Source organism: Cebidichthys violaceus, unplaced genomic scaffold (genome assembly GCF_023349555.1).
Source record: "Cebidichthys violaceus isolate CVI_PGR_0920_01 unplaced genomic scaffold, fCebVio1.0.p SCAF_28, whole genome shotgun sequence".
Taxonomy (NCBI): Eukaryota; Metazoa; Chordata; class Actinopteri; order Perciformes; family Stichaeidae; genus Cebidichthys; species Cebidichthys violaceus.
This window is the reverse complement of record NW_027176461.1, coordinates 4,949,261-4,961,308: the sequence shown is the minus strand read 5'-3', so window position 1 is coordinate 4,961,308 and position 12,048 is coordinate 4,949,261. Positions and strand designations below refer to the sequence as shown.

The 12,048-nt window shown below is 42.4% G+C and overlaps 1 protein-coding gene across 1 annotated transcript in view; it reads right to left on the bottom strand.

Moving 5' to 3' along the window:
* Positions 1-285: 285 nt before the first annotated feature.
* The window catches only part of rgs6 (regulator of G protein signaling 6), a 32,722-nt gene continuing 20,959 nt past the window's right edge, over positions 286-12,048 (bottom strand). The window contains 12 exon segments of the mRNA XM_068721634.1: positions 286-2,431; positions 2,732-2,791; positions 4,367-4,456; positions 5,216-5,402; positions 6,060-6,185; positions 6,455-6,627; positions 6,770-6,871; positions 7,609-7,683; positions 8,064-8,145; positions 8,913-8,989; positions 10,180-10,244; positions 10,714-10,765. Of these exon segments, the coding sequence (XP_068577735.1) occupies positions 2,381-2,431; positions 2,732-2,791; positions 4,367-4,456; positions 5,216-5,402; positions 6,060-6,185; positions 6,455-6,627; positions 6,770-6,871; positions 7,609-7,683; positions 8,064-8,145; positions 8,913-8,989; positions 10,180-10,244; positions 10,714-10,765 (1,140 nt within the window). The 3' untranslated portion in view covers positions 286-2,380.

Sequence of the window (12,048 nt, the reverse complement as noted above, 5' to 3'; positions counted from 1 at the left end):
AATTGTGTGTGTGGCATTAAATGCAGAAAAACGTCGGTGACCCCCGAGAGCTTAATGCACTATGTATCAAGAAACTCGTGCAATTAGAGACAACAAAAACGAAGAAAACGTCCTCACTAATTTGACAACACATGCACAGCTTTTAGGCAAAATGCTGCAAATAGAAAAAAATACAACTGAAAAATACATCAGATCGACTGTAAGCTGAAACAGAGGAGACACATTTGGCTTCTTTTGTTTCATGACGCAGAACAGCAAACACCAACAAAAGAGTGGCACAGAGGAGACGGGTCCAGAGTTCTTTATTATTTGGTACCCATGAATAGATAGCAGGTGCTTGAGTGTTTTGGAGTGCCAGTAGTCACCTTGCTGATTGAGAAACTAAAAGCACAAAAATGCCCTGAATATGTTACATGCATAGTAATGTGCCCATGTTATAATAAAGTGTGCTTTTGGATAAGGAAATTTAGCCAATTTACATCTACAATGCACCCTGTACATAGTCACTGTGTTTGTGCTGAGAATAACATTTGGTACATAGTTACTAATATGACCTGTACAGTTCATTGCAACGGGTCTAATAGAAAATAAAAGGTGACACACTCATTCAGCAGCTTGGTCTGTCACTGTAGCAGTCACTGGCCTCATGGGGGAGCAGTGAAGCCAACACCTCCTCATGACAAGACGCACAGAGGCCTTAACGTTCAGTGCGCAGAACCCACGACAGTTCAAATAGTGTTCCCAGTTGCATTTCAGGGCTTTCACGTCCGTTCGCTGAGGAGTGTTGCTCCAGTTGTCTGTGTGCCGTCTTTGGAGAGTCAAACCATCTTCCCCTATCTCCATTATGGTCCAATAACATGCACCATTTTCCCCCATAGTCATTAAAACACATGAGAATTATTAGATGTAGAGTCACAGCATACATTTTGCCAAACAGAAGTGGGCAGGTTTCATTGTTTTTGACAAAACAAAAGATGAGATATTCATGCAGTAAAAAAAAAAAAAAAAAAAAAAAAAAAGCAACAAAACATAAATGATCTCATATTGGGCAGCAGGCCTTGTAATATATCCATGGTTGGAGAACAACTAGGTTTGACATCATGAAGTTTGTCAATATGAACACGGTTTAATATAGTCTTGTAACACTCTGTTGCTGGTCCTGTGGTTTAACCACCACTAGATGGACCCATGGCACTGGAAACTTTAAAAACTACACTATGGTAGAAGCCGAAAGAGCATGTGGATGCCGTTTCACATGTGACTATGCACGCTAGAACTGTGACTAAAGTAGAAGCTCAAATCACTGTGATTCACACAACCATGTTTGTGTTTTGAGCTTCTCAGTTACAGACTTTTGGAATTTACTAATTTCACTGTGCAGCCTGAAATGTTTGGAACTTGAAGAGTGAAAGTTCACTTAAAAACTATTTGCCAAATGGATTCAATTAATCTTTTCCATAAGTCTCAGTACAAAGCACTGTTGTTCAACAAATCTTCAACAAAGACATTTGAATGAAACATGCAACGGTGCAGTGTGGATGCTACATTAAGCCCTTATGCCAGATTTTTGGAATGTAATGAAGCATGAAAAGTTATATCTTCAAAAGTCTCTATTGTAGATGTTGTTAAATATAACTTCTGGGGGGAAAAACAACGTTGTATTCCTGCCAAAACACAATGTAAATGACATGCCATGTGCTTTATAATGAACAGATATAATAGAAATGTTAAGGATATAAAAAGGATATATTTCCACAAAAAAAAAAAAAAAAAAGGTGGCGTCGCACGTAATTTATTGCTGGCTGCCTTTTGAGTACAGAGACATTTGCAAAATACTATAGATTTGTGTCTGTGTTGATGTGCCTCTTTGACCTCCTTGGCCCCAGGTGTTTAGGAACAACTAGTCAATTCATTGCAAATGCTGTGGCAAATAGCTTTTAAATGTAGCTTTTAAATCAAAGAATATTGGTGCAACCCCACAGCTGTGCTTTTAATATCCAATAAACATGTATATAAAACGAAATGAAAACAATACAAACGTTAACAAAGAGCCTAACAACTAGTTTTGCTGACTAAGTGAACAAAAGAGGGCAGCCCTCGTCTGAATGTGCTTATTCTGTATGCTGCATGCCATGTGGTGTGTTGGCTAAAGTTCCCCTTATCAGCAATGTCTTTCCCCTCAGTGATTCTGTTTGGGCTGTTCACCCCGGCAGGCCCGGTGCTGCACTACCAGCACGGCAGCAGTCCTCGGAGCAGCGCATGAGAGCATCCGCAGCAGCCCTGTCCAGCCCAGCTCCACTGTCTGTGCCCCTGCCGCGGACCCCGTGTGGCGCTCACCCCTCCGACAGGGTCCTGCTGTGCCTCTCCAGCACAGGCTGTGTCAGGATGACTGCATCAGGCCTGTTAAACGCTTTCCCGTCAATGACTTGCCCTAGAAGGTCAATTAAAACGAAAACACATCACTAGACTGAGATGCTGAAAGTATACACGTGCTTAATAAATAATAATAAAAAAAACCCTACCAACAAGGTGCTTTTGTTTTTAAATCCAAAATGCTCGGCTGGAACCATTCATGTGACTAGCGTGTTATTATTTTTCACAAAATACACATCCTGTTACAGGTGTAAAGAGCCATAATAGAGTGTAATATGGTTATCATTGCAAAAGCCACTGATAGTGAGCCAGCCAGTGTGGTTTGTGATATGAACAGCCCCAGCTCCAAATGACTTACCACACTGCGGGTGAACTTCTCCAAGGAGGTGCGGCGGCCCTGTTCAGTGTCTGCTGGCTGCTGTTTTGGGAGGGGGGGAAGCAGGGTGAGTGTTTGGGTCAGGTATGGGTGTTGGGGGGGTTGGGGTTGGGGGGGGGGATCACGGGGTGATGTAGTTAGTGAGGAAAAGAGAGGGGCCAAGCATTGCAAAAAATGAGGGCCGAGGACAATGTGGTATTTTTTTTTTTAGGAAATAGAGTGGGGTCAGTGACAGGCCAGCAGGAGGAGCAGTGTCCAAACGGGAGGGGAGAAAGGCTAGCATGAACAGAGGCAGCTGTGATCTGCTGAAAAGCTCCATATTACACAGAGAGCAGCTAAGTGACAGCTAACTGTTTAGCTGTGCATGTCCTAAAAGTGACAGATATAGCACACGGGAGGTAGAAAAAAAACAACATAAAGCTAGCAAAATCACCATCACATCTGTCAAACACATAGACTTTACTCTTCTGCCTGCTTATGTTCTATTCACAGCATGACTGCTGTCCCGCCTTTATACAGCAGTTTGCCTGTGTTTGGCATAATGATGTCATGTTTTTCTAGAATGTCCCTTGACAGTTTCCTTGCACCTGCATCTTGGACACAGTCTGTAAGTAGCCTCATGACAGCATCAAACTGCCGAATGCCATACCTTGCTAAGAACTGCCAAATGACAATAAAATGGCCGACCTTTGTAGCATTAAAGTGTGATCAGATTACCTTTAGGTGCAAATCCTTCTATTGCTTTTCCCATGTATATTTCAAAGTGAATGAACTAGTGATACAAGAAGTATTCAGATATTTTACTCGAGTAAAAGTAGCAATACCACATTGTAGAAATAATAATAATAATAATAATAATAAGCACAACAGTATTAGCATCAAAATATGCTCAAAGTATCAAAAGTTGCAATCACGCAGAATGGCTAATTTTAGAATAATATATATCATATTATTGGATTATAATCACTGATGTAAGCATCTCTAATGTTGCTGCTGGTAAAGTTTGATCAAACTGTTCCTACATTATATATCCTTTATACTAGTAGGATCATCTCTAATGATGCATCATGATTTATTAGTGGATTGTATGTCGTATTACTAATCTGAATACGCAAAATAACGAGTAACTAAAGTAAATAAATACAATCAAAATTCAAAATACTCAAAATTCTAGTAGAGTAAATGTACTTAGTTACATGGGGTAAATGTAAATAAATGTGGATCGTAAATAAACTTTAAATTGAATTAAACATTCCTGAGTCAGTGCCTCTATATCATTAAATTCATATCAGTGATTCTTAGAGTAACTCTTGTTCTCAGCTAACTTATACTGTATGATACGCTTCACAGTGATTGGCTGTTACATCACACATCTGATGTATATTTCACTTCTCCCAGAGCTTTTGTTCTTTGTGCTGCTGCAAATATATGAACCAAAAAGCACTTGCGCGATTAAAATAGGGCCCTATATCTTTTTACTGACTACATACAATAGATAAGAACCTGAAATATCTTTTAAATCATTAAAACGAATCAAAACAATACGAGAAATGCAATAAGAGTGACAAACTTGTGTACAAAGAAAAGGAGACATAGGGGTCAGCGAGTGCAGCTCACCTTCTTTCTGGCTAACAGGAGATCTTGGTAGATGTTGGATCGCAAAAAGCGTGCATAGCTGTCACTTTTCATTAGCTTGAATATGTGCTCCTGCAACAGAAAGAAAAAAACGGATGAATGTGTATGTTTGCCCGGGACAAAAAGGAAGTGGAAAGGAAGAATGTAGAAAAGTGCAGAGTAATAAAGCGGGTCGGATTATGCTAATGTGACGCATGCATGTGTGTTTCAGAGTTGGTGATGCAAACCGAGCGTGCTGACAAGAGTCCTGTGAGACACAGCTGAGTAATATCCTGCCAGTGAGAGGCGTTCCACGTCACACATCGCCAACCCACTTCGAACCGGAGGAATTCATGGAGAACCGACCGAACAACCTATTGACGGCATTACTCGCCTCATTAGGCCCTGGCACAAACACACTCGGGTCATTCTCTCCTCTCCGTTCCTCCTTGCCCTCTCATTCCTTCCCTTTTGTAACTCGAGTGAGGTGGAAGGGTTCAGTGTTTCCTTGGGCAAGTGGACGGGAGAGGAAATCAATGGCTGCCGTGCGTGTGCGCGTGTGCGTGTGTGTGTGTGTGTGTGTGTGTGTTGTCAACAGGGATGTATTTGAGGGAAAACCCATCAGGGTCTTTTTGATTAGAAAACAATAGAGCTTATAAAAATATACTACTGTACTAAATCAGTACCGGCTGTAACGATGTGTACAGGTGTGTTGGCAGTCTATGCGTCTGGTGTTTATTCAGACTTGTGTTAGTGTGTGTCCATGCGTGTGTGTGTGTGTGTGTGTGTGTGTGTGTGTGTGTGTGTGTGATTATGTGAATTCATCCACGAGGAAGAAACAGCACAGTCCACCTGAGCGTCCTCGTAGCTGTATCTGCCGGGGTCTTTGAGGTTCTGGCTGGTGCGCTCGAAGCTGTGAGAGTCCAGGTTGATGGAGCTCGGCGCGCCCTCGGCAAGAAACTCCTGCCAGATCTCCTGCGCCCTGGAGGACACTTCCTGGAGCGGCCGCCGTTTCAGATCCTGCACCGCTAACCAGAACCTACAACAGCGTCACATCCAATCAATAACAACTTCCCCCGAAATATGAGATATGTATGAAAAAAAAAAAAGATGACAGTTCAGCTGCCTGTCTTGTTATATTCCCCCTGCTGACGATGCCATTTATCGTGATTACTGAATGAATTTAAGTATTTATGAAATATGAATATTCCTATTATATACAGTATACATAATATGCACCATTACAAATTTTGCATAAAATGAGTTTGTGCTATAATATATATAGTAAAGCAAATTTCTCTAAACTGTACAATTTATCCGATTTCCCTTTCCATAATTTACAACGTTTATGTAAAATCTTAAATCAGCAAAGTAACAGTAAAATGTAGTGGAGCAGAAGTACAAAGTAACATAAAAAGGAAATACTCAAGTACAGTAAATACTCAAGTACAGTACCTCAAAACTGTACTATGCTACTTGATTAACTGTAGTTTCCTACACTGTGCATGGTATTAATAGCACATGTGTATCTGAACAGTATGAGGGAGTTATAGATGCCCAAAATCACCACATTTCTAGTATTGTTTAGTTATTGTATTGCCTCACACAGACAAGCAATCGTGTGATCCATCGTTAATATACAAATACTGATTATAGCCGCTTTGAGAAGAGGCATGAGGTACAATGTCATCCTCACCTCAGGTTCTCTGAGCTGAACTCTGACTCGAGGAACTTCAGGAACTGGTCTCGTCCTGCCGGGTCTTTCAGCGCCTCCTCCAGAGAGAAGCCCCACTTCTTCACACGCTGCTGGCTGGGGTCACGACTGCTCAGAATAAAACACATTTGAAAGAACAGAAGAAGAAAAAAATGTTCATGGCGTAGATAGAGCAGAGCCCAGAATGTCAGAACACAGCAAACCTTTGGGAATGCCAGCATTAAGTCTCATTTGGGACAAGACAGAAACAGACGGATCCCTGAGTATCTAGCGCCGAGAACTCTACGCTTCACCTGAACTCAGCGTTGGTTTAAGCATCATCGGCCTCCTGTGAACTCTCTCGGCTCACATCCCAACACGGCCCCTCCAGCCCTCACCTTGCCTCCAAGTCCCAGAAGGAAGCGTCATCACTGATCCAGGGGTTGGAAGGCTCTGTGGCCGACACGAAGGGGTCATATTCCACGAACTGCTCCGTGTAGCTCATCAGACTGTCGGCCACTTTGGACACCTTCATACAGTGTCTGTCCAGCTGGATGTTCAAGAAGGTAATCTGATGGAGGGGGAGAGAGAATAATGAGGAAGATAAATAAGGTATCAGCTCATCAGTCTGCGTCGCCGACTGTCGTTATGATGGATGGACGAGGCAGAGCGGTGTAATGGTCTATGGAGAAGACTTTCACACCATGATTTACCTCCTTCTGAACGTCCTCTCTGGTGGCCTTCCTGGTCGGCTGGGAGCTGATGTGGATGGGACTCGGCTGGCTCTGGCCATCATCTGGAACCCCATAGACCGACTGAGGAAGACGAGAGACACGTTTTTGTATCGATGCCTCTGTTGTTGTTTTGATAAAGTTTGGGAATTTGGGGTTTAAGGAGGAGTTCATGATTTACACACAGATCACACATATGATGCGTTGGAAGAGTCCGTTGAGTCTTTAGATCTTCGATTGCTTTTACACACAAATATTTGTGTATTTTTACTGTATTAATCCTTTTCAGGGAAAATATTATTAGTATTTATATATATATATATTCTGTAAATAATACTATGTTTTATACATATTATAGAATTTTTTTTTTGTAAATATTTCAAAAACTAAATTAAAGACATATATACAAACTGTCATTTTATATTCTTTTGAAAAACATTGCTATTTTTTATTTTGCTTTGTAATAAACATATTTGTGTAAGATATTAAGTGTTTTTTATGTTTAGCATCTGGAAGAAAAGAAAGTATATATGCAAACCAAAATATAGATACAGATTATTTTTGTTTTGTGATACAAAAAAATAGTGTGGAATAGGGCCTTGAAGCATTTAGGGAGATAACATTTACACACAATGTAATTGAGTAGTTACAATTTTGAAATAAAAGGTATTGGTGGCTGGTCAAAAACATTCTTCAGCATTTCAAAACTAGTGAAGTCATAAACCGCTGGTTTTATAGGAAAGGTTTGTTAAAAAGCAGTGTTGAGATAATAATTATATTAAGGTTTGGAGAGCTAACCTGTCATCTTTTCCTCTCCTCACCTTTTTTACCCTGTGTGGGTTCCTCTCTCTCCGGCACTTGCGGATGTCCATCTCTGTGGTGTTGACACAGCCCGGCTGTGGGAGGCGACGGGAGACAGAGCATGTTCCGAGGTCAGATAACGATGGATCTCCTGCATGCATCGCCTGCGCCTGTCCTCCTCACACAATATAATGCCGTTTCTCTATTCAGCAATGCCACCCTCACAAAAGGCTTGTATGCAAAGTGACTGGCACCAAATATGATTCTGCTACCCACAACAAAACAGGGATCTCAGCTAAAGAGTGTGTTCAGCTGAATCTGCTGTTTTCAGGCTTTAAATGCTAAAATGGTCCACCCACATAACAGCCCCTCTCTTCTTCCTTTCCTCTTTGATCATTTCCATTTTTTCAGCGTTGCAGCATCTGACCTCCCTTTCCTTTACTTTCCTTTAGTCATGACGTTGGCCCTGACTTACCACTGGTCGATGGACGTCCCAGAATGCTCTCTCCTGGCTGTCCAGGATCTTTCTATCTGCCTTGTCCTTCTTCCTGTCAATCCTGTCAACAAAGGAGCCACTTATTGACAATAATATATACTGTATACTGAAATATCGGGTCAAACGCAATAAATCAGGCCCCGTAATTTAATCACACTCTCTCACACACACACAAACACACACACACACACACACACACACACACACACACACACACACACACACACACACACACAGCTAGCCACATACATGTTTATACCGTTTACAGGACAGACCGTGTGTGGGTCTTAACCTGTCTGCTCGCCACACAAAGTGATGCCAGGTTTTGAACACTTATTTCCATATTCCTTACTTTCCATATCACCCCCCTACTTGTACAAAACAGTGGCCAGTAAACAATGAGAAGATTTTTGTAGACAAGAGTAGAAAGCGCTTTCCTTACGGGGAGGACGCAAGAGGCATTGATGCTGTACTTACACATGCAAGCCACCAGATGGAAGTCTTACGTAGAGATAGAAGTTAAGGAGAATTGTGTTTGATTAATTCCATAGGGGAATGCTTGATTTATTTTACAAGCCTGCAGTCAAAGCAAGGCATGAAAACAGAGCAACTGACACTGCAAACTGAAGCGTTTTCTCTTCCTAGGGGAAACACCACCCCCCCCCCCCCCCCCCTGAAATTATGCATGTAGCAAAACCTTAGTATGGATGTATAAACCCGATGGAATGAACGTCTCTCCATTTCCCGTTGTAAGTGTGTCACGTTCAAGCATGACTCTGACGTCAAGAGGCGACATGTTCTGACTCACACATACACTCATCTACTCACTTGACTTGAGCCTCAGCTTGCATGAAGATAAATTCCCACTTGCGGGCGAAAGCCCTCTGCAGCCGGGCGAGGTTTTCCTGGGGGAACCAACGAGAGGGGGGCGTTTAGGGGGAGCAGGTTATTTGAATTCAAGGCCTTTAGATGATTACGTTATCCATTTACCGTTATGGCGCACAGCTGCCATAACCTCTCACTAAGGTGTCCCTGAACAAGTTACTGAGCTGCTGATGCCACAAAGTGTTTGGAGTTTCACGCATAGCTATTTAATCAGTGTGTATTTTGAGAAATATGTTATTTCTTCCTGAGAGGTAAATGACACCACTGTTGGGTTTGTACTCTAAATATGAAGCTGTAGCAAAGTGCCAGTTAGCTTAGCTTAGCATAAAGACTGGAAATGGGGAAACAGCTAGCCTGGCTTTGTCCAAAATGTAAGAAAACTCATCTGCCAATACCTTTAAAGCTCACTAATTAACATGTTACGTCTCAATGGTTTAATCCGTACAAAGAAGTCACGTTTTTAGATATCTCTGACGTGAGACGCGGCAGATAACAACAAGCAATGGCTGTGACTCATAAAACAAACCCATGACTTAATCGAGTGCAACTCGTCACGATACATCTCTGCTTGAGTAAAAGAAATAAAAGCCTCGCAGGCTCTTCAAAACTCCACAATGTACACACATCAAAGCTTCCTACCAAACTGTACACCACTCAAACAAGCATCTGTTAAATATACAGTACATGCAATCACTACAAAGAGAGAGAAAAAAAATTACCAACTAGCGAGCATGTTAACAGGGAGAGCAATGAGGCCTGGAGGCAGAAAGTGACCTGAATAGGAGTGAAAGTAAGTCTACTGGACAATAACTGCAGAGTAATTTAGAATATGGAAGTGCAGTGGATTGCTATTGTATAACAGCAAGAGATCAGCACTGCAGTAATGCCCTTCTTGAGACGGTATTGATCTGCTGATGCAAAGCAGGCCTATAGATATTTATATTTGGGTACAGTAAATGCATTGTAGTCTGCCAAATGGTGCTCCCTTTGACAGATTTGTATTTAAGTCTGTAATTCGATAATTCATTTTTGCTGGGATGAATGGATGTTGTCATTTCAAGGCCTCAGAGGACAATGCCACAGCTCTTTAGTTTTTCAGCCATGTGAAAGAAAACAGGGAATTCAGAGTGTCATCATATTATGGTCTCTGCACAATCACAGCACTGAACTGAACTGAGAGCTTCCTGGCAATCAAAAACAGTGTACTTACAGCCTCATAGTCAGCTAGCTCAAGCCTGGCCTTATTCTGCATGGTGCGCTTGCACAGGTAAATGGCTGGAGGAGGGAGGGAGGGGGGAGGAGGGGGGGGAGAAAGAGAGAGACATGAAGAGGGTAATAGAGTTAGTCTGATGGGTTGTCTTTTTTTCCTTTTCTTTACTGAGGTCCCAACTGTGTGAACAAAAAAAAGTAATGAATGTTTTGCTGGAGCAGGCAGGCGATGTGTTGTCTCCTGAAATAACAAGTCTCGAGTCAATGCCATGCAGAGAGCTGTGGAGACGTGGTTATATCAGTGTCCGTCCCTTTATTTTGTTTGGCTAATCTTATCCCCCGCAGTTATTCTCGGCAGTGGGCGCTCCTCAGGGCCAGATGTATATTACAGGGAACGGGTCATGTGGATCAACCCGCAACGGTGTCAACAGCAGATCTACAGTGCGAGTTGTGCTTCAGAGAGAGAACTGAAGGCATTAGCAAGATCTTACTGGTTTGGAGAGAGAAGCAAACATTGAGACAACGTGTGACTCACCATAGTCTGTGTTCTCTGGCTCCCAACAGTTTGAAGGCCAGAAATATGGAGACTGATGAAAACAGAAGGGGATGAAACAGAAACAAGAGTGTGTTTATTTACGCAAATAATCCAAATGACATCCTTTTCTAGCCATAAGTGTCTAGATAAACAATAATATTCTCCGATATGAATGATGGAATCACATTTCTCCCACCACCCACGCTCCCTCTGCACGTCCACACAAAGTCAAAAGACAACCTCACTGCTTCACGATGATCCTTGACGTCCGCGTGCTGCACACAACTATCTGGGGAGCAATGATATCTACAGCATATTCTCTCTATCCATATTTAATTGTCTATTGCAACTGACATTACACATTGGAAGTTCATTCCCAAGTCCATTAATAATGAATCGCTCGCATCTATCATGCATTCTTAATAACAGGGCAGAATTTGAAGTTGGTGGTACTCAACCGCACATTTCATTCCCATTATTACTCAGCGCGTTAATTAGCATAAGAGCAAATGGCGCTGATGAATGTGCTTGTTTGAGTGTAGTGAACAAAAAGGGTAACGTGCACGCTCTCATTAGCATTATAAACATCAGAGAGGATCATGTTGAAATATAAGACACAAAAGAAGCAAATTTGTGACAAATAAACAGAAGATAGCTGTCATTAAATATGGGTCTTCTTCCAGAATAGTATCCATTTACAGGCTAGCAAAAAAAAATAAAAAAAATAATCCCCTGCCAGCACAGCATATGGACACCGGCCAATGCATTTCTAATGCACCGTGGACTCTTTTCACGTGCTCCGATGACGTGGGGCCTGTTGCATCACGACAACATCAGAGGGAATATTTTTAGCCCTCGCTGAATGAGCAAGTGTGACACACGCTGCCCTCCCTGCGCAGGCACAATAATGGCTTTTAATCTTGAGCAACGGAGGTGAAGATAAATGCATACAGAGGTAGATTGAGGGGGGAGGAGCAGGTGTAGACTGGCGACAGCGAAAAGCGCAAAGCCGGAGCGCAGCCGGCTCAGTGCTTCCCATAGGGGAGTTTGCCCTGTGTAGTTGGCCAGGATTAAGATGCTAATGGCCCAGTAACGGGCAATGAGTCATCGTGGAGGCCGTGAGCGATCAGAGGGACCTGTCAAAGTTCATGCTGGATCAGATGGAGCGGAGAAAAAAAAAAAAAAAAAAACCCTTCTTCTAACAAGCTGCACGACCGGCCCGTCGGCCCCGATGTGTGGCCCACCTCCTGCTCTGACGCAGCGTCCAGCAGGGATAGACAGTATCGACCTTGGTGTGGTGAGTAATAGGCTTAGCAAGGATTGCTCTCATTAGCA